The sequence below is a fragment of the Oncorhynchus mykiss genome, chromosome 5 (genome assembly GCF_013265735.2).
Source record: "Oncorhynchus mykiss isolate Arlee chromosome 5, USDA_OmykA_1.1, whole genome shotgun sequence".
Taxonomy (NCBI): domain Eukaryota; kingdom Metazoa; phylum Chordata; class Actinopteri; order Salmoniformes; family Salmonidae; genus Oncorhynchus; species Oncorhynchus mykiss.
This window is the reverse complement of record NC_048569.1, coordinates 98053823-98077303: the sequence shown is the minus strand read 5'-3', so window position 1 is coordinate 98077303 and position 23481 is coordinate 98053823. Positions and strand designations below refer to the sequence as shown.

General features: G+C 47.5%; 1 protein-coding gene across 9 annotated transcripts in view; it reads right to left on the bottom strand.

The window, feature by feature from the left end:
• Nucleotides 1-23481, bottom strand: part of herc2 (HECT and RLD domain containing E3 ubiquitin protein ligase 2) — a 251465-nt gene that overhangs the window by 171586 nt on the left and 56398 nt on the right. For all 9 annotated transcript variants that reach the window (XM_036978973.1, XM_036978974.1, XM_036978975.1 and 6 more), the window contains 6 exons: nt 21357-21470; nt 10400-10651; nt 7037-7230; nt 3934-4134; nt 3544-3772; nt 3171-3295 (listed from right to left, as the gene is read on the bottom strand). In XM_036978973.1, coding sequence (XP_036834868.1) covers nt 3171-3295; nt 3544-3772; nt 3934-4134; nt 7037-7230; nt 10400-10651; nt 21357-21470 — 1115 coding nt within the window. The remainder of the gene's footprint in view (nt 1-3170; nt 3296-3543; nt 3773-3933; nt 4135-7036; nt 7231-10399; nt 10652-21356; nt 21471-23481) is intronic.

Below are 23481 nucleotides of genomic sequence, written 5' to 3'. Positions count from 1 at the left end.
TTGGCGCCCTTTTGATAAAGTAGAATCTATTTTATAGTATTTTCAATTTGCTCATCTTTAATAAAGCCAATCATATCGGTTATCATCACGACACGTTGGTGAATAAATGACGTGTTGCAGCAAGTAGGTATTAAATCCTCCGTGTCGGCTTGAAAGTGACAACTTTTCCATAATTGAGTCATATGTACATTTTTGTTGGCATTGCATGAACTTACTGTACAGTGCCTGATTCACACCCATTTGGTTGTGTTTACAGACAGAAATGTACATTAATTAAATTTAGATTGTGTCACTGGCCTACACACACACACAAATACCCCATAACATCAAAGTGGAATTATGTTTTTAGACATGAAAAATGTAAAGCTGAAATGTGTTGAGTCACTAAGTATTCAACTCCTTTGTTATGGCAAGTCTACACTGGAGTTGTTACCGAGACAACATTGAAGGTTCCTGAGTGGCCCAGTTACCGTTTGGACCGGACTTGAACATGTCTGTCTAGCCATGATCAACAAACAACTTGACAGAGCTTGAACAATTAAAAAAATTAAATGTGCAAATATTGTACAATCCTGGTGTGTAAAAGCTCTTAGACATTTAACCAGGAAGACTCACAGCTGTTATAACTGTCAAAGGTCATTCAAAGACTTTATTTTGTTTAGATAGTTGACAAAATATGACAATTAAATACATTTTAATCCCACTTTAATCCCACAGCTATGATGGCTGTGTTCAGAGCATTAAACACTCAGTGTGTGACCCAAATGGCTCCCTAGTCCCTATATAGTACACTACTTTAGACAAGAGCCCTATTCCCTACATAGTACACTACTATAGACCAGAGCCATATTCCCTATATAGTACACTACTTTAGACCAGAGCCCTATTCCCTATATAGTGCACTTCTTTAGACCAGAGCCCTATTCCCTATATAGTACACTACTTTAGACCAGAGCCCTATTCCATATATAGTACACTACTGTAGACCAGAGCCCTATTCCCTACATAGTACACTACTTTAGACCAGAGCCCTATTCCCTATATAGTACACTACTGTAGACCAGAGCCCTATTCCCTACATAGTACACTACTTTAGACCAGAGCCCTATTCCCTATATAGTGCACTACGTTTGACCAGAGCCCTATTCCCTATATAGTACACTACTTTAGACCAGAGCCCTATTCCCTATATGGTATACTACTTTAGACCAGAGCCCTATTCCCTATATAGTGCACTACTTTAGACCAGAGCCCTATTCCCTATATAGTACACTACTTTAGACCAGAGCCCTATTCCCTATATAGTACACTACTTTAGACCAGAGCCCTATTCCCTATATAGTGCACTACTTTAGACCAGAGCCCTATTCCCTATATACAGTGCCTTGCGAAAGTATTCGGCCCCCTTGAACTTTGCGACCTTTTGCCACATTTCAGGCTTCAAACATAAAGATATAAAACTGTATTTTTTTGTGAAGAATCAACAACAAGTGGGACACAATCATGAAGTGGAACGACATTTATTGGATATTTCAAACTTTTTTAACAAATCAAAAACTGAAAAATTGGGCGTGCAAAATTATTCAGCCCCTTTACTTTCAGGGCAGCAAACTCTCTCCAGAAGTTCAGTGAGGATCTCTGAATGATCCAATGTTGACCTAAATGACTAATGATGATAAATACAATCCACCTGTGTGTAATCAAGTCTCTGTATAAATGCACCTGCACTGTGATAGTCTCAGAGGTCCGTTAAAAGCGCAGAGAGCATCATGAAGAACAAGGAACACACCAGGCAGGTCCGAGATACTGTTGTGAAGAAGTTTAAAGCCGGATTTGGATACAAAAAGATTTCCCAAGCTTTAAACATCCCAAGGAGCACTGTGCAAGCGATAATATTGAAATGGAAGGAGTATCAGACCACTGCGAATCTACCAAGACCTGCCGTCCCTCTAAACTTTCAGCTCATACAAGGAGAAGACTGATCAGAGATGCAGCCAAGAGGCCCATGATCACTCTGGATGAAATGCAGAGATCTACAGCTGAGGTGGGAGACTCTGTCCATAGGACAACAATCAGTCGTATATTGCACAAATCTGGCCTTTATGGAAGAGTGGCAAGAAGAAAGCCATTTCTTAAAGAGATCCATAAAAAGTGTTGTTTTAAAGTTTGCCACAAGCCACCTGGGAGACACACCAAACATGTGGAAGAAGGTGCTCTGGTCAGATGAAACCAAAATTGAACTTTTTGGCAACAATGCAAAATGTTATGTTTGGCGTAAAAGCAACACAGCTCATCAGCCTAAACACACCATCCCCACTGTCAAACATGGTGGTGGCAGCATCATGGTTTGGGCCTGCTTTTCTTCAGCAGGGACAGGGAAGATGGTTAAAATTGATGGGAAGATGGATGGAGCCAAATACAGGACCATTCTGGAAGCAAACCTGATGGAGTCTGCAAAAGACCTGAGACTGGGACGGAGATTTGTCTTCCAACAAGACATTGATCCAAAACATAAAGCAAAATCTACAATGGAATGGTTCAAAAATAAACATATCCAGGTGTTAGAATGGCCAAGTCAAAGTCCAGACCTGAATCCAATCGAGAATCTGTGGAAAGAACTGAAAACTGCTGTTCACAAATGCTCTCCATCCAACCTCACTGAGCTCGAGCTGTTTTGCAAGGAGGAATGGGAAAAAATGTCAGTCTCTCGATGTGCAAAACTGATAGAGACATACCCCAAGTGACTTACAGCTGTAATCGCAGCAAAAGGTGGCGCTACAAAGTATTAACTTAAGGGGGCTGAATAATTTTACACGCCCAATTTTTCAGTTTTTGATTTGTTAAAAAAGTTTGAAATATCCAATAAATGTCGTTCCACTTCATGATTGTGTCCCACTTGTTGTTGATTCTTCACAAAAAAATACAGTTTTATATCTTTATGTTTGAAGCCTGAAATGTGGCAAAAGGTCGCAAAGTTCAAGGGGGCCGAATACTTTCGCAAGGCACTGTAGTACACTACTTTAGACCAGAGCCCTATTCCCTACATAGTACACTACGTTTGACCAGAGCCCCACAGACCGTGGTGAAAAGTAGGGCACTAAATAGGGAACCATTTGGGACACAAGCCCAGGTTTCCCCTACTCAGTGACAAACAGCTGTCTGTGACCAACCTGTAGCTCAGCTGTGATGGCAGCATTGAGAGCAGACTCCAGCCCTCCGTCGGCCATCAGACTGCTGACCAACAGATCGATCATGAAGCGACGTCCAGGACTAACGCTCATCTCGTTACCAGATGCTGAGGACAGAGAGAGAAAAACCACTGAGCAACTCAAAACACACTAAAATACTGAGGACAGAGAGAGACAGAAACCACTGAGCAACTCAAAACACACTAAAATACTCCAGCAACAATTGTTTTCTGCTTACCCCACTAGACAATTCAAGGTTGTGGGTTTAATTCCCTCATGGATCATACACATACCAAAACATGCACTGTACATTAAGTTGCTTCAGATAATAGTGTCTGCTAAGAGGCAAACTGACCTGTGTTGGGTAGTAGTGAGGACAGAGCCCTGGCCCTCTCCTCTGCAGTAGGGAGCAGCACTGACCAACCACTCTGTAGCACGGCCTGGGCAGCTGCCTGGACAGTGTTGAGGACTCCAGCGTTGGAGGCTAGCGTCACCACGGTCTGCTTCAGGTTGTTGAGCAGCCCGCTGCCCAGACCCAAACCCAACTCCTCAGGGTCCATCTGGTTACTGATGGCTGCATGGAGCTACAGACATAAAACATCAGACTACACATTCTCCAGTGTGGAGAAAAACATTTGAAACACTTTTTGGAAGACAATTTTCATATCAGACACATTAAGTCATCCAGGACAATCTAGAAATAATCTCATATTGTAGTGTTTTAGACTGTGAAAAGCCTCCTTACCTGTAGCCTGAGCAGGTTAAGGGAGGCAACCACCATGCACTCCTTCTCCTGCGGCGGGGGCCAATCAGAAGAGCCGTCCATGCCCTCGCTCACCTGCCGCAAGAGCAGATCCAGCTGCTCAAAGGTCACAGGGCACACGTCCACTACGAAGGGCACGCGCTGCCCCACAGACCACTCTGAACAGGACGACCACGCAAAGCTCTATGGACACAAGACCAGCAGAAAACAGACAGGGGTCAGTGTCAACCATTAAAACAATGGTCAGATAATAGAAGGGCCAGGAGGACTACGCGCTGCCCCACAGACCAGGAGGGCCACGCGCTCCCCCACAGACCAGGAGGGCCACGCGCTGCCCCACAGACCAGGAGGGCCACGCGCTACCCCACAGACCAGGAGGGCCACGCGCTGCCCCACAGACCAGGAGGGCCACGCGCTGCCCCACAGACCAGGAGGGCCACGCGCTGCCCCACAGACCAGGAGGGCCACGCGCTGCCCCACAGACCAGGAAGACTACGCGCTGCCCCACAGACCAGGAGGGCCACGCGCTCCCCCACAGACCAGGAGGGCCACGCGCTGCCCCACAGACCAGGAGGACTACGCGCTGCCTCACAGACCAGGAGGACCACGCGCTGCCCCACAGACCAGGAGGACCACGCGCTGCCCCACAGACCAGGAGGGCCACGCGCTGCCCCACAGACCAGGAGGGCCACGCGCTGCCCCACAGACCAGGAGGGCCCCGCGCTGCCCCACAGACCAGGAGGGCCAGGCGCTGCCCCACAGACCAGGAGTGCCACGCGCTGCCCCACAGACCAGGAGGGCCCTGCGCTGCCCCACAGACCAGGAGGGCCACGCGCTGCCCCACAGACCAGGAGGGCCACGCGCTGCCCCACAGACCAGGAGGGCCACGCGCTGCCCCACAGACCAGGAGGGCCACGCACTGCCCCACAGACCAGGAGGGCCCCGCGCTGCCCCACAGACCAGGAGGGCCACGCGCTGCCCCACAGACCAGGAGGGCCACGCGCTGCCCCACAGACCAGGAGGGCCACGCGCTGCCCCACAGACCAGGAGGGCCCCGCGCTGCCCCACAGACCAGGAGGGCCACGCGCTGCCCCACAGACCAGGAGGGCCCCGCGCTGCCCCACAGACCAGGAGGGCCCTGCGCTGCCCCACAGACCAGGAGGGCCACGCGCTGCCCCACAGACCAGGAGGGCCACGCGCTGCCCCACAGACCAGGAGGGCCACGCGCTGCCCCACAGACCAGGAGTGCCACGCGCTGCCCCACAGACCAGGAGGGCCCTGCGCTGCCCCACAGACCAGGAGAACGTGAGGAATCGAAGACAAATAAAGAAAGAGCTTATCCCTGGATCCCCAAATCAACCCCTGGCCCCAACACCCAATACACATGTGTAGACCTGAGCAGATCTCCCTGTAATCTGTGTTTTCTGCATCCTTTTATACCCCTCCTTCTCTTTAACTCTGTTCTTCAGAATCTATGGGTTCCTGCCATGCTCTGAGTCACCTACCGTATCCCTTCCCCAGACCTGAACCCACCTGCTGTCCTCTATGGGTTCCTGCCATGCTCTGAGACACCTACCGTATCCCTTCCCCAGACCTGAACCCACCTGCTGTCCTCTATGGGTTCCTGCCATGCTCTGAGATGTCTACCGTATCCCTTCCCCAGACTTGAACCCACCTGCTGTCCTCTATGGGTTCCTGCCATGCTCTGAGACGCCTACCGTATCCCTTCCCCAGACCTGAACCCACCTGCTGTCCTCTATGGGTTCCTGCCATGCTCTGAGACGCCTACCGTATCCCTTCCCCAGACCTGAACCCACCTGCTGTCCTCTATGGGTTCCTGCCATGCTCTGAGATGTCTACCGTATCCCTTCCCCAGACCTGAACCCACCTGCTGTCCTCTATGGGTTCCTGCCATGCTCTGAGACGCCTACCGTATCCCTTCCCCAGACCTGAACCCACCTGCTGTCCTCTATGGGTTCCTGCCATGCTCTGAGATGTCTACCGTATCCCTTCCCCAGACCTGAACCCACCTGCTGTCCTCTATGGGTTCCTGCCATGCTCTGAGACGCCTACCGTATCCCTTCCCCAGACCTGAACCCACCTGCTGTCCTCTATGGGTTCCTGCCATGCTCTGAGTCTACCGCATCCCTTCCCCAGACCTGAACCCACCTGCTGTCCTCTATGGGTTCCTGCCATGCTCTGAGATGTCTACCGTATCCCTTCCCCAGACTTGAACCCACCTGCTGTCCTCTATGGGTTCCTGCCATGCTCTGAGACGCCTACCGTATCCCTTCCCCAGACCTGAACCCACCTGCTGTCCTCTATGGGTTCCTGCCATGCTCTGAGATGTCTACCGTATCCCTTCCCCAGACCTGAACCCACCTGCTGTCCTCTATGGGTTCCTGCCATGCTCTGAGACGCCTACCGTATCCCTTCCCCAGACCTGAACCCACCTGCTGTCCTCTATGGGTTCCTGCCATGCTCTGAGATGTCTACCGTATCCCTTCCCCAGACTTGAACCCACCTGCTGTCCTCTATGGGTTCCTGCCATGCTCTGAGACGCCTACCGTATCCCTTCCCCAGACCTGAACCCACCTGCTGTCCTCTATGGGTTCCTGCCATGCTCTGAGATGTCTACCGTATCCCTTCCCCAGACCTGAACCCACCTGCTGTCCTCTATGGGTTCCTGCCATGCTCTGAGACGCCTACCGTATCCCTTCCCCAGACCTGAACCCACCTGCTGTCCTCTATGGGTTCCTGCCATGCTCTGAGATGTCTACCGTATCCCTTCCCCAGACTTGAACCCACCTGCTGTCCTCTATGGGTTCCTGCCATGCTCTGAGACGTCTACCGTATCCCTTCCCCAGACCTGAACCCACCTGCTGTCCTCTATGGGTTCCTGCCATGCTCTGAGATGTCTACCGTATCCCTTCCCCAGACCTGAACCCACCTTCAACGTGTGGCCCCATCCCCCATCAAAGTTGTCCATCCCAGTTTAACAGCAAAGGTTATCCTTTGTAGTTTCTATATGCCGTATACCGAACCATGACATTGTTCCACAGGTGAAAGACATCTGAACTCTCACCTGTCCTGGCCCACAGGAGATGCCCACTATGTGTTTGGAGTTGAGGCCTGGCAGAGCCTTGGGCTGCTTCTTGTTGGAGAACAAAGTATCAAAGTGCTGTAGCTTGTCATTGCTGCCCCAGCTGTGGACCTCTCCTTCATCAGTCAGCGCCAGACAGTGAGTGGAGCCGACCGCGATGTCCACCACTTTCTTCCCTAGAGGTAGAGGACAAAGAGACCACGACTCCTTTAAAACGGGACAGTGGGATGGAAGTTCACAGGTTTTACAGAAATACAGAAAAACACTTGCTTATTCTATATAGAAAAACACAAGTGTATGCCAATGTACATAAATAACTAGCCTGTCATGTCAAAGTGTAGGTGTCCAGTCTAATGCTGACATGAGAGCCGCCTGAAAATGTAGCCAAACTTAAATGAGATTTTTCATTACATACACTATATACACCCACAAGTATGTGGTCACGCTTTCAAATGAGTGGATTCGGCCATTTCAGCCACGCCCATTACTGACAGGTGCATGTATTCAAGCACACAGCCAGGCAATCTCCATAGACAAACATTGGCAGTAGAATGGCTTTACTGAAGAGCTCAGTGACTTTCAACGTGGCACCGTCATGCCATCTTTCCAACAAGTCAGTTCGTCAAATGACTTGCTACACAACCTCACAGAACTGGACCGCCGAGTGGTAGGCCACACAACCTCACAGAACGGGACCGCCGAGTGGTAGGCCACACAACCTCACAGAACGGGACCGCCGAGTGGTAGGCCACACAGCGGGACCACCGAGTGGTAGGCCACACAACCTCACAGAACGGGACCACCGAGTGGTAGGCCACACAACCTCACAGAACAGAACCGCCGAGTGGTAGGCCACACAACCTCACAGAACGGGACCGCCGAGTGGTAGGCCACACAGAGGGCCAACCGAGTGGTAGGCCACACAACCTCACAGAACGGGACCGCCGAGTGGTAGGCAATACAACCTCACAGAACGGAACGGCCGAGTGGTAGGCCACACAACCTCACAGAACGGGACCGCCGAGTGGTAGGCCACACAAGCTCACAGAACAGGACCGCCGAGTGGTAGGCCACACAACCTCACAGAACGGGACCACCAAGTGGTAGGCCACACAACCTGACAGAACAGGACCGCCGAGTGGTAGGCAATAGAACCTCACAGAACGGAATGGCCGAGTGGTAGGCCACACAACCTCACAGAACAGGACCACCGAGTGGTAGGCAATAGAACCTCACAGAACGGAATGGCCGAGTGGTAGGCCACACAACCTCACAGAACGGCCGAGTGGTAGGCCACACAGCGGGACCACCGAGTGGTAGGCCACACAACCTCACAGAACGGGACCACCGAGTGGTAGGCCACACAACCTCACAGAACGGGACCGCAGAGTGGTAGGCCACACAACCTCACAGAACGGGACCACCGAGTGGTAGGCAACACAACCTCACAGAACGGGACCACAGAGTGGTAGGCAACACAACCTCACAGAACAGGACCACCGAGTGGTAGGCAATACAACCTCACAGAACGGAATGGCCGAGTGGTAGGCCACACAACCTCACAGAACGGAACGGCCGAGTGGTAGGCCACACAGCGGGACCACCGAGTGGTAGGCCACACAACCTCACAGAACGGGACCACCGAGTGGTAGGCCACACAACCTCACAGAACGGGACCACCGAGTGGTAGGCCACACAACCTCACAGAACGGGACCACCGAGTGGTAGGCCACACAACCTCACAGAACGGGACCGCCGAGTGGTAGGCCACACAACCTCACAGAACGGGACCGCCGAGTGGTAGGCCACACAACCTCACAGAACGGGACCACCGAGTGGTAGGCCACACAACCTCACAGAACGGGACCACCGAGTGGTAGGCCACACAACCTCAGAACGGGACCACCAAGTGGTAGGCCACACAAACTCACAGAACGGGACCACCGAGTGGTAGGCCACACAACCTCACAGAACGGGACCACCGAGTGGTAGGCCACACAACCTCACAGAACGGAACGGCCGAGTGGTAGGCCACACAACCTCACGGAACGGAACGGCCGAGTGGTAGGCCACACAACCTCACAGAACGGAACGGCCGAGTGGTAGGCCACACAACCTCACAGAACGGAACGGCCGAGTGGTAGGCCACACAACCTCACAGAACGGAACGGCCGAGTGGTAGGCCACACAACCTCACAGAACGGAACAGCCGAGTGGTAGGCCACACAGCGGGACCACCGAGTGGTAGGCCACACAACCTCACAGAACCACCGTGTGGTAGGCCACACAACCTCACAGAACGGGACCGCCGAGTGGTAGGCTACACAACCTCACAGAACGGGACCGCAGAGTGGTAGGCCACACAAACTCACAGAACGGAACGGTCGAGTGGTAGGCCACACAACCTCACAGATCGGGACCACCGAGTGGTAGGCAACACAACCTCACAGAACGGAACGGTCGAGTGGTAGGCCACACAAACTCACAGAACGGGACCACCGAGTGGTAGGCCACACAAACTCACAGAACGGGACCACCGAGTGGTAGGCAACACAACCTCACAGAACGGAACGGTCGAGTGGTAGACCACACAACCTCACAGAACGGGACCACCGAGTGGTAGGCCACACAACCTCACAGAACGGGACCACCGAGTGGTAGGCCACACAACCTCACAGAACGAGACCACCAAGTGGTAGGCCACACAACCTCACAGAATGGAACCACCGAGTGGTAGGCCACACAACCTCACAGAATGGGATCGCAAAGTGCTGAAGCATGTAGAGCGTAAAAATTGTCTGTCCTCGGTTGCAACACTCACTACTGAGTTCCAAACTGCCTCTGGAAGCATCGTCAGAACAAGAACTGTTAGTCTGGAGCTTCATGAAATGGGTTTCCATGGCAGAGCAGCCGCACACAAGCCTAAGATCACCATGCGCAATGCCAAGCGTCGGCTGGAGTGGTGTAAAGCTCACCGCCATTGGACTCTGGAGCAGTGGAAACGCATTCTATGGAGTGATGAATCATCATTAACTTCTGGTGTAGAAACTAGACTATGGCACTCAATTCGTCCAATACCTGATAATTAACAATATGTCAAGTTAAGAACTCATCAGTCCCCCATTTTGACCATTTAACACCATACTGTTCAACATTCCATAAACACCTGGTTGGGTTAGGGTTAACCCTAACCCTTAACCCCTAACCCTTAACCCCTAACCCTTAACCCTAACCCTGGAATCAGGATGGAATGGGGAACCTCCAACTAGGAATCCTCCCCACTGGAATTCAGTAAACAACAGCATGTTGTAAAGCTATGGTTTACTGAGCCGAAAGACTACTAACCTTGTAGACTGTCCAGCAGTTTGGGGTAACGGACATGTTCCTCGGTGCCGTGGCCGAGGCGCTGGTTGTCTCCCTTCCCCCAGGTGTACACCTGACCATCCTTGGTCTGTGCTACAGAGAACTGACTCCCACAGCACACCTTCACTATATCCAGGTCCTGAAGCTTCTCCACCAGCTTCGGGGTCTTACAGCCGTCGCTGCCTCCACGACCCAGCTTCCCATAGTCCCCATCCCCCCATGACCACACCTGGCCTGAAGGGAGAGAGGGTAAGGAGTGAACATTACAATGGGGTGAAATATGGAAAAAGTTTGACACCTTCAAGTTGTGAGGAAATACTCGGTCTACTACAGGGAAATTACTTTCTACTAGAGGCAAATACTCGGTCTACTACAGGGAAATTACTTTCTACTAGAGGCAAATACTCGGTCTTACAACTTTAAATCAAAAAGTGTTACACATGAATTAACATATATGAGTGAAGTGAAGGATGAGGCCCAGAAAATATTCCGTAGTAATTGATCCTAGTGTCTCAGTCCCCTGTATTCCATAGTAATTGATCCTAGTGTCTCAGTCCCCAGTATTCCATAGTAAATTGATCCTAGTGTCTCAGTCCCCAGTGTTCCATAGTAAATTGATCCTAGTGTCTCAGCCCCCAGTATTCCATAGTAAATTGATACTAGTGTCTCAGTCCCCAGTGTTCCATAGTAAATTGATCCTAGTGTCTCAGTCCCCTGTATTCCATAGTAAATTGAGCCTAGTGTCTCAGTCCCCAGTATTCCATAGTGAATTGATCCTAGTGTCTCAGTCCCCAGTGTTCCATAGTAATTGATCCTAGTGTCTCAGTCCCCAGTGTTCCATAGTAATTGATCCTAGTGTCTCAGTCCCCAGTGTTCCATAGTAATTGATCCTAGTGTCTCAGTCCCCAGTATTCCATAGTAAATTGATCCTAGTGTCTCAGTCCCCAGTATTCCATAGTAATTGATCCTAGTGTCTCAGTCCCCAGTGTTCCATAGTAATTGATCCTAGTGTCTCAGTCCCCAGTGTTCCATAGTAATTGATCCTAGTGTCTCAGTCCCCAGTGTTCCATAGTAATTGATCCTAGTGTCTCAGTCCCCAGTGTTCCATAGTAAATTGATCCTAGTGTCTCAGTCCCCAGTATTCCATAGTAATTGATCCTAGTGTCTCAGTCCCCAGTGTTCCATAGTAATTGATCCTAGTGTCTCGGTCCCCTGTATTCCATAGTAAATTGATCCTAGTGTCTCGGTCCCCTGTATTCCATAGTAATTGATCCTAGTGTCTCAGTCCCCTGTATTCCATAGTAATTGATCCTAGTGTCTCAGTCCCCAGTATTCCATAGTAATTGATCCTAGTGTCTCAGTCCCCTGTATTCCATAGTAATTGATCCTAGTGTCTCAGTCCCCAGTATTCCATAGTAATTGATCCTAGTGTCTCAGTCCCCTGTATTCCATAGTAATTGATCCTAGTGTCTCAGTCCCCAGTATTCCATAGTAAATTGATCCTAGTGTCTCAGTCCCCAGTGTTCCATAGTAAATTGATCCTAGTGTCTCAGTCCCCTGTATTCCATAGTAAATTGATCCTAGTGTCTCAGTCCCCAGTATTCCATAGTAAATTGATCCTAGTGTCTCAGTCCCCAGTGTTCCATAGTAAATTGATCCTAGTGTCTCAGTCCCCTGTATTCCATAGTAAATTGAGCCTAGTGTCTCAGTCCCCAGTATTCCATAGTGAATTGATCCTAGTGTCTCAGTCCCCAGTGTTCCATAGTAATTGATCCTAGTGTCTCAGTCCCCAGTGTTCCATAGTAATTGATCCTAGTGTCTCAGTCCCCAGTGTTCCATAGTAATTGATCCTAGTGTCTCAGTCCCCAGCATTCCATAGTAAATTGATCCTAGTGTCTCAGTCCCCAGTATTCCATAGTAATTGATCCTAGTGTCTCAGTCCCCAGTGTTCCATAGTAATTGATCCTAGTGTCTCAGTCCCCAGTATTCCATAGTAATTGATCCTAGTGTCTCAGTCCCCAGTATTCCATAGTAATTGATCCTAGTGTCTCAGTCCCCAGTATTCCATAGTAAATTGATCCTAGTGTCTCAGTCCCCAGTGTTCCATAGTAATTGATCCTAGTGTCTCAGTCCCCTGTATTCCATAGTAAATTGATCCTAGTGTCTCAGTCCCCAGTGTTCCATAGTAATTGATCCTAGTGTCTCAGTCCCCTGTATTCCATAGTAAATTGATCCTAGTGTCTCAGTCCCCAGTATTCCATAGTAAATTGATCCTAGTGTCTCAGTCCCCAGTGTTCCATAGTAATTGATCCTAGTGTCTCAGTCCCCTGTATTCCATAGTAAATTGATCCTAGTGTCTCAGTCCCCAGTGTTCCATAGTAATTGATCCTAGTGTCTCAGTCCCCTGTATTCCATAGTAATTGATCCTAGTGTCTCAGTCCCCAGTGTTCCATAGTAATTGATCCTAGTGTCTCAGTCCCCTGTATTCCATAGTAAATTGATCCTAGTGTCTCGGTCCCCTGTATTCCATAGTAATTGATCCTAGTGTCTCAGTCCCCTGTATTCCATAGTAATTGATCCTAGTGTCTCAGTCCCCAGTATTCCATAGTAATTGATCCTAGTGTCTCAGTCCCCAGTATTCCATAGTAATTGATCCTAGTGTCTCAGTCCCCTGTATTCCATAGTAATTGATCCTAGTGTCTCAGTCCCCTGTATTCCATAGTAATTGATCCTAGTGTCTCAGTCCCCAGTATTCCATAGTAATTGATCCTAGTGTCTCAGTCCCCTGTATTCCATAGTAATTGATCCTAGTGTCTCAGTCCCCAGTATTCCATAGTAATTGATCCTAGTGTCTCAGTCCCCTGTATTCCATAGTAATTGATCCTAGTGTCTCAGTCCCCAGTATTCCATAGTAAATTGATCCTAGTGTCTCAGTCCCCAGTGTTCCATAGTAAATTGATCCTAGTGTCTCAGTCCCCTGTATTCCATAGTAAATTGATCCTAGTGTCTCAGTCCCCAGTATTCCATAGTAAATTGATCCTAGTGTCTCAGTCCCCAGTGTTCCATAGTAAATTGATCCTAGTGTCTCAGTCCCCTGTATTCCATAGTAAATTGAGCCTAGTGTCTCAGTCCCCAGTATTCCATAGTGAATTGATCCTAGTGTCTCAGTCCCCAGTGTTCCATAGTAATTGATCCTAGTGTCTCAGTCCCCAGTGTTCCATAGTAATTGATCCTAGTGTCTCAGTCCCCAGCGTTCCATAGTAATTGATCCTAGTGTCTCAGTCCCCAGCATTCCATAGTAAATTGATCCTAGTGTCTCAGTCCCCAGTATTCCATAGTAATTGATCCTAGTGTCTCAGTCCCCAGTATTCCATAGTAATTGATCCTAGTGTCTCAGTCCCCTGTATTCCATAGTAATTGATCCTAGTGTCTCAGTCCCCTGTATTCCATAGTAATTGATCCTAGTGTCTCAGTCCCCAGTATTCCATAGTAATTGATCCTAGTGTCTCAGTCCCCTGTATTCCATAGTAATTGATCCTAGTGTCTCAGTCCCCAGTATTCCATAGTAATTGATCCTAGTGTCTCAGTCCCCTGTATTCCATAGTAATTGATCCTAGTGTCTCAGTCCCCAGTATTCCATAGTAAATTGATCCTAGTGTCTCAGTCCCCAGTGTTCCATAGTAAATTGATCCTAGTGTCTCAGTCCCCTGTATTCCATAGTAAATTGATCCTAGTGTCTCAGTCCCCAGTATTCCATAGTAAATTGATCCTAGTGTCTCAGTCCCCAGTGTTCCATAGTAAATTGATCCTAGTGTCTCAGTCCCCTGTATTCCATAGTAAATTGAGCCTAGTGTCTCAGTCCCCAGTATTCCATAGTGAATTGATCCTAGTGTCTCAGTCCCCAGTGTTCCATAGTAATTGATCCTAGTGTCTCAGTCCCCAGTGTTCCATAGTAATTGATCCTAGTGTCTCAGTCCCCAGCGTTCCATAGTAATTGATCCTAGTGTCTCAGTCCCCAGCATTCCATAGTAAATTGATCCTAGTGTCTCAGTCCCCAGTATTCCATAGTAATTGATCCTAGTGTCTCAGTCCCCAGTGTTCCATAGTAATTGATCCTAGTGTCTCAGTCCCCAGTATTCCATAGTAATTGATCCTAGTGTCTCAGTCCCCAGTATTCCATAGTAATTGATCCTAGTGTCTCAGTCCCCAGTATTCCATAGTAAATTGATCCTAGTGTCTCAGTCCCCAGTGTTCCATAGTAATTGATCCTAGTGTCTCAGTCCCCTGTATTCCATAGTAAATTGATCCTAGTGTCTCAGTCCCCAGTGTTCCATAGTAATTGATCCTAGTGTCTCAGTCCCCTGTATTCCATAGTAAATTGATCCTAGTGTCTCAGTCCCCAGTATTCCATAGTAAATTGATCCTAGTGTCTCAGTCCCCAGTGTTCCATAGTAATTGATCCTAGTGTCTCAGTCCCCTGTATTCCATAGTAAATTGATCCTAGTGTCTCAGTCCCCAGTGTTCCATAGTAATTGATCCTAGTGTCTCAGTCCCCTGTATTCCATAGTAATTGATCCTAGTGTCTCAGTCCCCAGTGTTCCATAGTAATTGATCCTAGTGTCTCAGTCCCCTGTATTCCATAGTAAATTGATCCTAGTGTCTCGGTCCCCTGTATTCCATAGTAATTGATCCTAGTGTCTCAGTCCCCTGTATTCCATAGTAATTGATCCTAGTGTCTCAGTCCCCAGTATTCCATAGTAATTGATCCTAGTGTCTCAGTCCCCTGTATTCCATAGTAATTGATCCTAGTGTCTCAGTCCCCTGTATTCCATAGTAAATTGATCCTAGTGTCTCAGTCCCCAGTGTTCCATAGTAATTGATCCTAGTGTCTCAGTCCCCTGTATTCCATAGTAATTGATCCTAGTGTCTCAGTCCCCAGTATTCCATAGTAAATTGATCCTAGTGTCTCAGTCCCCAGTGTTCCATAGTAATTGATCCTAGTGTCTCAGTCCCCAGTATTCCATAGTAAATTGATCCTAGTGTCTCAGTCCCCAGTGTTCCATAGTAATTGATCCTAGTGTCTCAGTCCCCTGTATTCCATAGTAATTGATCCTAGTGTCTCAGTCCCCAGTGTTCCATAGTAATTGATCCTAGTGTCTCAGTCCCCTGTATTCCATAGTAATTGATCCTAGTGTCTCAGTCCCCAGTATTCCATAGTAATTGATCCTAGTGTCTCAGTCCCCAGTGTTCCATAGTAATTGATCCTAGTGTCTCAGTCCCCAGTGTTCCATAGTAATTGATCCTAGTGTCTCAGTCCCCAGCATTCCATAGTAAATTGATCCTAGTGTCTCAGTCCCCAGTATTCCATAGTAATTGATCCTAGTGTCTCAGTCCCCAGTGTTCCATAGTAATTGATCCTAGTGTCTCAGTCCCCAGTATTCCATAGTAATTGATCCTAGTGTCTCAGTCCCCAGTATTCCATAGTAATTGATCCTAGTGTCTCAGTCCCCAGTATTCCATAGTAAATTGATCCTAGTGTCTCAGTCCCCAGTGTTCCATAGTAATTGATCCTAGTGTCTCAGTCCCCTGTATTCCATAGTAAATTGATCCTAGTGTCTCAGTCCCCAGTGTTCCATAGTAATTGATCCTAGTGTCTCAGTCCCCTGTATTCCATAGTAAATTGATCCTAGTGTCTCAGTCCCCAGTATTCCATAGTAAATTGATCCTAGTGTCTCAGTCCCCAGTGTTCCATAGTAATTGATCCTAGTGTCTCAGTCCCCTGTATTCCATAGTAAATTGATCCTAGTGTCTCAGTCCCCAGTGTTCCATAGTAATTGATCCTAGTGTCTCAGTCCCCTGTATTCCATAGTAATTGATCCTAGTGTCTCAGTCCCCAGTGTTCCATAGTAATTGATCCTAGTGTCTCAGTCCCCTGTATTCCATAGTAAATTGATCCTAGTGTCTCAGTCCCCAGTATTCCATAGTAAATTGATCCTAGTGTCTCAGTCCCCAGTGTTCCATAGTAATTGATCCTAGTGTCTCAGTCCCCTGTATTCCATAGTAAATTGATCCTAGTGTCTCAGTCCCCAGTGTTCCATAGTAATTGATCCTAGTGTCTCAGTCCCCTGTATTCCATAGTAATTGATCCTAGTGTCTCAGTCCCCAGTGTTCCATAGTAATTGATCCTAGTGTCTCAGTCCCCTGTATTCCATAGTAAATTGATCCTAGTGTCTCGGTCCCCTGTATTCCATAGTAATTGATCCTAGTGTCTCAGTCCCCTGTATTCCATAGTAATTGATCCTAGTGTCTCAGTCCCCAGTATTCCATAGTAATTGATCCTAGTGTCTCAGTCCCCAGTATTCCATAGTAATTGATCCTAGTGTCTCAGTCCCCTGTATTCCATAGTAATTGATCCTAGTGTCTCAGTCCCCTGTATTCCATAGTAATTGATCCTAGTGTCTCAGTCCCCAGTATTCCATAGTAATTGATCCTAGTGTCTCAGTCCCCTGTATTCCATAGTAATTGATCCTAGTGTCTCAGTCCCCAGTATTCCATAGTAATTGATCCTAGTGTCTCAGTCCCCTGTATTCCATAGTAATTGATCCTAGTGTCTCAGTCCCCAGTATTCCATAGTAAATTGATCCTAGTGTCTCAGTCCCCAGTGTTCCATAGTAAATTGATCCTAGTGTCTCAGTCCCCTGTATTCCATAGTAAATTGATCCTAGTGTCTCAGTCCCCAGTATTCCATAGTAAATTGATCCTAGTGTCTCAGTCCCCAGTGTTCCATAGTAAATTGATCCTAGTGTCTCAGTCCCCTGTATTCCATAGTAAATTGAGCCTAGTGTCTCAGTCCCCAGTATTCCATAGTGAATTGATCCTAGTGTCTCAGTCCCCAGTGTTCCATAGTAATTGATCCTAGTGTCTCAGTCCCCAGTGTTCCATAGTAATTGATCCTAGTGTCTCAGTCCCCAGCGTTCCATAGTAATTGATCCTAGTGTCTCAGTCCCCAGCATTCCATAGTAAATTGATCCTAGTGTCTCAGTCCCCAGTATTCCATAGTAATTGATCCTAGTGTCTCAGTCCCCAGTGTTCCATAGTAATTGATCCTAGTGTCTCAGTCCCCAGTATTCCATAGTAATTGATCCTAGTGTCTCAGTCCCCAGTATTCCATAGTAATTGATCCTAGTGTCTCAGTCCCCAGTATTCCATAGTAAATTGATCCTAGTGTCTCAGTCCCCAGTGTTCCATAGTAATTGATCTTAGTGTCTCAGTCCCCTGTATTCCATAGTAAATTGATCCTAGTGTCTCAGTCCCCAGTGTTCCATAGTAATTGATCCTAGTGTCTCAGTCCCCTGTATTCCATAGTAAATTGATCCTAGTGTCTCAGTCCCCAGTATTCCATAGTAAATTGATCCTAGTGTCTCAGTCCCCAGTGTTCCATAGTAATTGATCCTAGTGTCTCAGTCCCCTGTATTCCATAGTAAATTGATCCTAGTGTCTCAGTCCCCAGTGTTCCATAGTAATTGATCCTAGTGTCTCAGTCCCCTGTATTCCATAGTAATTGATCCTAGTGTCTCAGTCCCCAGTGTTCCATAGTAATTGATCCTAGTGTCTCAGTCCCCTGTATTCCATAGTAAATTGATCCTAGTGTCTCGGTCCCCTGTATTCCATAGTAATTGATCCTAGTGTCTCAGTCCCCTGTATTCCATAGTAATTGATCCTAGTGTCTCAGTCCCCAGTATTCCATAGTAATTGATCCTAGTGTCTCAGTCCCCTGTATTCCATAGTAATTGATCCTAGTGTCTCAGTCCCCAGTGTTCCATAGTAAATTGATCCTAGTGTCTCAGTCCCCAGTATTCCATAGTAATTGATCCTAGTGTCTCAGTCCCCAGTATTCCATAGTAATTGATCCTAGTGTCTCAGTCCCCAGTATTCCATAGTAAATTGATCCTAGTGTCTCAGTCCCCAGTGTTCCATAGTAATTGATCCTAGTGTCTCAGTCCCCTGTATTCCATAGTAAATTGATCCTAGTGTCTCAGTCCCCAGTGTTCCATAGTAATTGATCCTAGTGTCTCAGTCCCCAGTATTCCATAGTAATTGATCCTAGTGTCTCAGTCCCCAGTATTCCATAGTAAATTGATCCTAGTGTCTCAGTCCCCAGTGTTCCATAGTAATTGATCCTAGTGTCTCAGTCCCCTGTATTCCATAGTAAATTGATCCTAGTGTCTCAGTCCCCAGTATTCCATAGTAAATTGATCCTAGTGTCTCAGTCCCCAGTGTTCCATAGTAATTGATCCTAGTGTCTCAGTCCCCTGTATTCCATAGTAATTGATCCTAGTGTCTCAGTCCCCAGTGTTCCATAGTAATTGATCCTAGTGTCTCAGTCCCCTGTATTCCATAGTAATTGATCCTAGTGTCTCAGTCCCCAGTATTCCATAGTAATTGATCCTAGTGTCTCAGTCCCCAGTGTTCCATAGTAATTGATCCTAGTGTCTCAGTCCCCAGTGTTCCATAGTAATTGATCCTAGTGTCTCAGTCCCCAGCATTCCATAGTAAATTGATCCTAGTGTCTCAGTCCCCAGTATTCCATAGTAATTGATCCTAGTGTCTCAGTCCCCAGTGTTCCATAGTAATTGATCCTAGTGTCTCAGTCCCCAGTATTCCATAGTAATTGATCCTAGTGTCTCAGTCCCCAGTATTCCATAGTAATTGATCCTAGTGTCTCAGTCCCCAGTATTCCATAGTAAATTGATCCTAGTGTCTCAGTCCCCAGTGTTCCATAGTAATTGATCCTAGTGTCTCAGTCCCCTGTATTCCATAGTAAATTGATCCTAGTGTCTCAGTCCCCAGTGTTCCATAGTAATTGATCCTAGTGTCTCAGTCCCCTGTATTCCATAGTAAATTGATCCTAGTGTCTCAGTCCCCAGTATTCCATAGTAAATTGATCCTAGTGTCTCAGTCCCCAGTGTTCCATAGTAATTGATCCTAGTGTCTCAGTCCCCTGTATTCCATAGTAAATTGATCCTAGTGTCTCAGTCCCCAGTGTTCCATAGTAATTGATCCTAGTGTCTCAGTCCCCTGTATTCCATAGTAATTGATCCTAGTGTCTCAGTCCCCAGTGTTCCATAGTAATTGATCCTAGTGTCTCAGTCCCCTGTATTCCATAGTAAATTGATCCTAGTGTCTCGGTCCCCTGTATTCCATAGTAATTGATCCTAGTGTCTCAGTCCCCTGTATTCCATAGTAATTGATCCTAGTGTCTCAGTCCCCAGTATTCCATAGTAATTGATCCTAGTGTCTCAGTCCCCTGTATTCCATAGTAATTGATCCTAGTGTCTCAGTCCCCAGTGTTCCATAGTAAATTGATCCTAGTGTCTCAGTCCCCAGTATTCCATAGTAATTGATCCTAGTGTCTCAGTCCCCAGTATTCCATAGTAATTGATCCTAGTGTCTCAGTCCCCAGTATTCCATAGTAAATTGATCCTAGTGTCTCAGTCCCCAGTGTTCCATAGTAATTGATCCTAGTGTCTCAGTCCCCTGTATTCCATAGTAAATTGATCCTAGTGTCTCAGTCCCCAGTGTTCCATAGTAATTGATCCTAGTGTCTCAGTCCCCTGTATTCCATAGTAATTGATCCTAGTGTCTCAGTCCCCAGTATTCCATAGTAAATTGATCCTAGTGTCTCAGTCCCCAGTGTTCCATAGTAATTGATCCTAGTGTCTCAGTCCCCTGTATTCCATAGTAAATTGATCCTAGTGTCTCAGTCCCCAGTATTCCATAGTAAATTGATCCTAGTGTCTCAGTCCCCAGTGTTCCATAGTAATTGATCCTAGTGTCTCAGTCCCCTGTATTCCATAGTAAATTGATCCTAGTGTCTCAGTCCCCAGTGTTCCATAGTAATTGATCCTAGTGTCTCAGTCCCCTGTATTCCATAGTAATTGATCCTAGTGTCTCAGTCCCCAGTGTTCCATAGTAATTGATCCTAGTGTCTCAGTCCCCTGTATTCCATAGTAAATTGATCCTAGTGTCTCGGTCCCCTGTATTCCATAGTAATTGATCCTAGTGTCTCAGTCCCCTGTATTCCATAGTAATTGATCCTAGTGTCTCAGTCCCCAGTATTCCATAGTAATTGATCCTAGTGTCTCAGTCCCCTGTATTCCATAGTAATTGATCCTAGTGTCTCAGTCCCCAGTATTCCATAGTAATTGATCCTAGTGTCTCAGTCCCCTGTATTCCATAGTAATTGATCCTAGTGTCTCAGTCCCCAGTATTCCATAGTAAATTGATCCTAGTGTCTCAGTCCCCAGTATTCCATAGTAAATTGATCCTAGTGTCTCAGTCCCCAGTGTTCCATAGTAATTGATCCTAGTGTCTCAGTCCCCAGTATGCCATAGTAAATTGATCCTAGTGTCTCAGTCCCCTGTATTCCATAGTAAATTGATCCTAGTGTCTCAGTCCCCAGTGTTCCATAGTAAATTGATCCTAGTGTCTCAGTCCCCAGTATTCCATAGTAAATTGATCCTAGTGTCTCAGTCCCCAGTGTTCCATAGTAAGTTGATCCTAGTGTCTCAGTCCCCTGTATTCCATAGTAAATTGATCCTAGTGTCTCAGTCCCCAGTGTTCCATAGTAAGTTGATCCTAGTGTCTCAGTCCCCAGTGTTCTGTAGTAATTGATCCTAGTGTCTCGGTCCCCAGTGTTCCATAGTAATTGATCCTAGTGTCTCGGTACCCTGTGTTCCATAGTAAATTGATCCTAGTGTCTCGGTCCCCAGTATTCCATAGTAATTGATCCTAGTGTCTCAGTCCCCAGTATTCCATAGTAATTGATCCTAGTGTCTCAATCCCCAGTGTTCCATAGTAATTGATCCTAGTGTCTCAGTCCCCAGTGTTCCATAGTAATTGATCCTAGTGTCTCGGTCCTCTGTCTCTCTCCTCTCACCGTTCTCTGTGACAGCCAGGGTCTGTGCGTCTCCACTGCCACAGGCCACATCCAGCACCTTCAGTCCCTTTAGAGCGGTCACCAGCATGGGAATAGTCTGGTCTTCACTGGACCCTACAGAGACAACATGGTCAGTCACAAAGCCCAGACTCAAAGACATCATTCTAATACAGCAAGACATTAGCTGATCTTTAATATCCTGATAGGGAACAGAAAGCTATGCTTGTCCTCATGATAAAGTCAGAGTTTAAAGTGCAGCTCTGAATGGTTAGGTCTAGTCCAGTAGTGTTTAGGTCTAGTCCGGTAGTGGTTAGGTCTAGTCCAGTAGTAGTTGGGTCTAGTCCAGTAGTGGTTAGGTCTAGTCCAGTAGTAGTTAGGTCTAGTCAAGTAGTGGTTAGGTCTAGTCCAGTAGTAGTTAGGTCTAGTCCAGTAGTAGTTGGGTCTAGTCCAGTAGTGGTTAGGTCTAGTCCAGTAGTGGTTAGGTCTAGTCCAGTAGTGGTTAGGTCTAGTCCAGTAGTGGTTAGGTCTAGTCCAGTAGTGGTTAGGTCTAGTCCAGGTCTAGTCCAGTAGTGGTTAGGTCTAGTCCAGTAGTGGTTAGGTCTAGTCCAGTAGTGGTTAGGTCTAGTCCAGGTCTAGTCCAGTAGTGGTGAGGTCTAGTCCAGTAGTGGTTAGGTCTAGTCCAGTAGTGGTTAGGTCTAGTCCAGTAGTGGTTAGGTCTAGTCCAGTAGTGGTTAGGTCTAGTGCAGGTCTAGTCCAGTAGTGGTTAGGTCTAGTCCAGTAGTGGTTAGGTCTAGTCCAGGTCTAGTCCAGTAGTAGTTAGGTCTAGTCCAGGTCTAGTCCAGTAGTGGTTAGGTCTAGTCCAGTAGTGGTTAGGTCTAGTCCAGTAGTGGTTAGGTCTAGTCCAGTAGTGGTTAGGTCTAGTCCAGGTCTAGTCCATTAGTGGTTAGGTCTAGTCCAGTAGTAGTTAGGTCTAGTCCAGTAGTAGTTAGGTCTAGTCCAGTAGTGGTTAGGTCTAGTCCAGTAGTGGTTAGGTCTAGTCCAGTACTGGTTAGGTCTAGTCCAGTAGTGGTTAGGTCTAGTCCAGTAGTGGTTAGGTCTAGTCCAGTAGTGGTTAGGTCTAGTCCAGTAGTGGTTAGGTCTAGTCCAGTACTGGTTAGGTCTAGTCCAGTAGTGGTTAGGTCTAGTCCGGTAGTGGTGAGGTCTAGTCCAGTAGTGGTTAGGTCTAGTCCAGTAGTGGTTAGGTCTAGTCCAGTACTGGTTAGGTCTAGTCCAGTAGTGGTTAGGTCTAGTCCAGTACTGGTTAGGTCTAGTCCAGTAGTGGTTAGGTCTAGTCCGGTAGTGGTGAGGTCTAGTCCAGTAGTGGTTAGGTCTAGTCCAGTAGTGGTTAGGTCTAGTCCGGTACTGGTTAGGTCTAGTCCAGTAGTGGTTAGGTCTAGTCCGGTACTGGTTAGGTCTAGTCCAGTACTGGTTAGGTCTAGTCCAGTAGCGGTTAGGTCTAGTCCGGGTCTAGTCCAGTAGTGGTTAGGTCTAGTCCAGTAGTGGTTAGGTCTAGTCCAGTAGTGGTTAGGTCTAGTCCGGTACTGGTTAGGTCTAGTCCAGTAGTGGTTAGGTCTAGTCCGGTAGTGGTGAGGTCTAGTCCAGTAGTGGTTAGGTCTAGTCCAGTAGTGGTTAGGTCTAGTCCAGTACTGGTTAGGTCTAGTCCAGTAGTGGTTAGGTCTAGTCCGGGTCTAGTCCAGTAGTGGTTAGGTCTAGTCCAGTAGTGGTTAGGTCTAGTCCAGTAGCGGTTAGGTCTAGTCCAGTAGCGGTTAGGTCTAGTCCAGTAATGGTTAGGTCTAGTCCAGTAGTGTTTAGGTCTAGTCCAGTTGTGTTTAGGTCTAGTCCGGTAGTGGTTAGGTCTAGTCCGGTAGTGGTTAGGTCTAGTCCAGTAGTAGTTAGGTCTAGTCCGGTAGTGGTTAGGTCTAGTCCAGTAGTGGTTAGGTCTAGTCCATGTCTAGTCCAGTAGTGGTTAGGTCTAGTCCAGTAGTGGTTAGGTCTAGTCCAGTAGTGGTTAGGTCTAGTCCAGTAGTGGTTAGGTCTAGTCCAGTAGTGGTTAGGTCTAGTCCGGTAGTGGTTAGGTCTAGTCCAG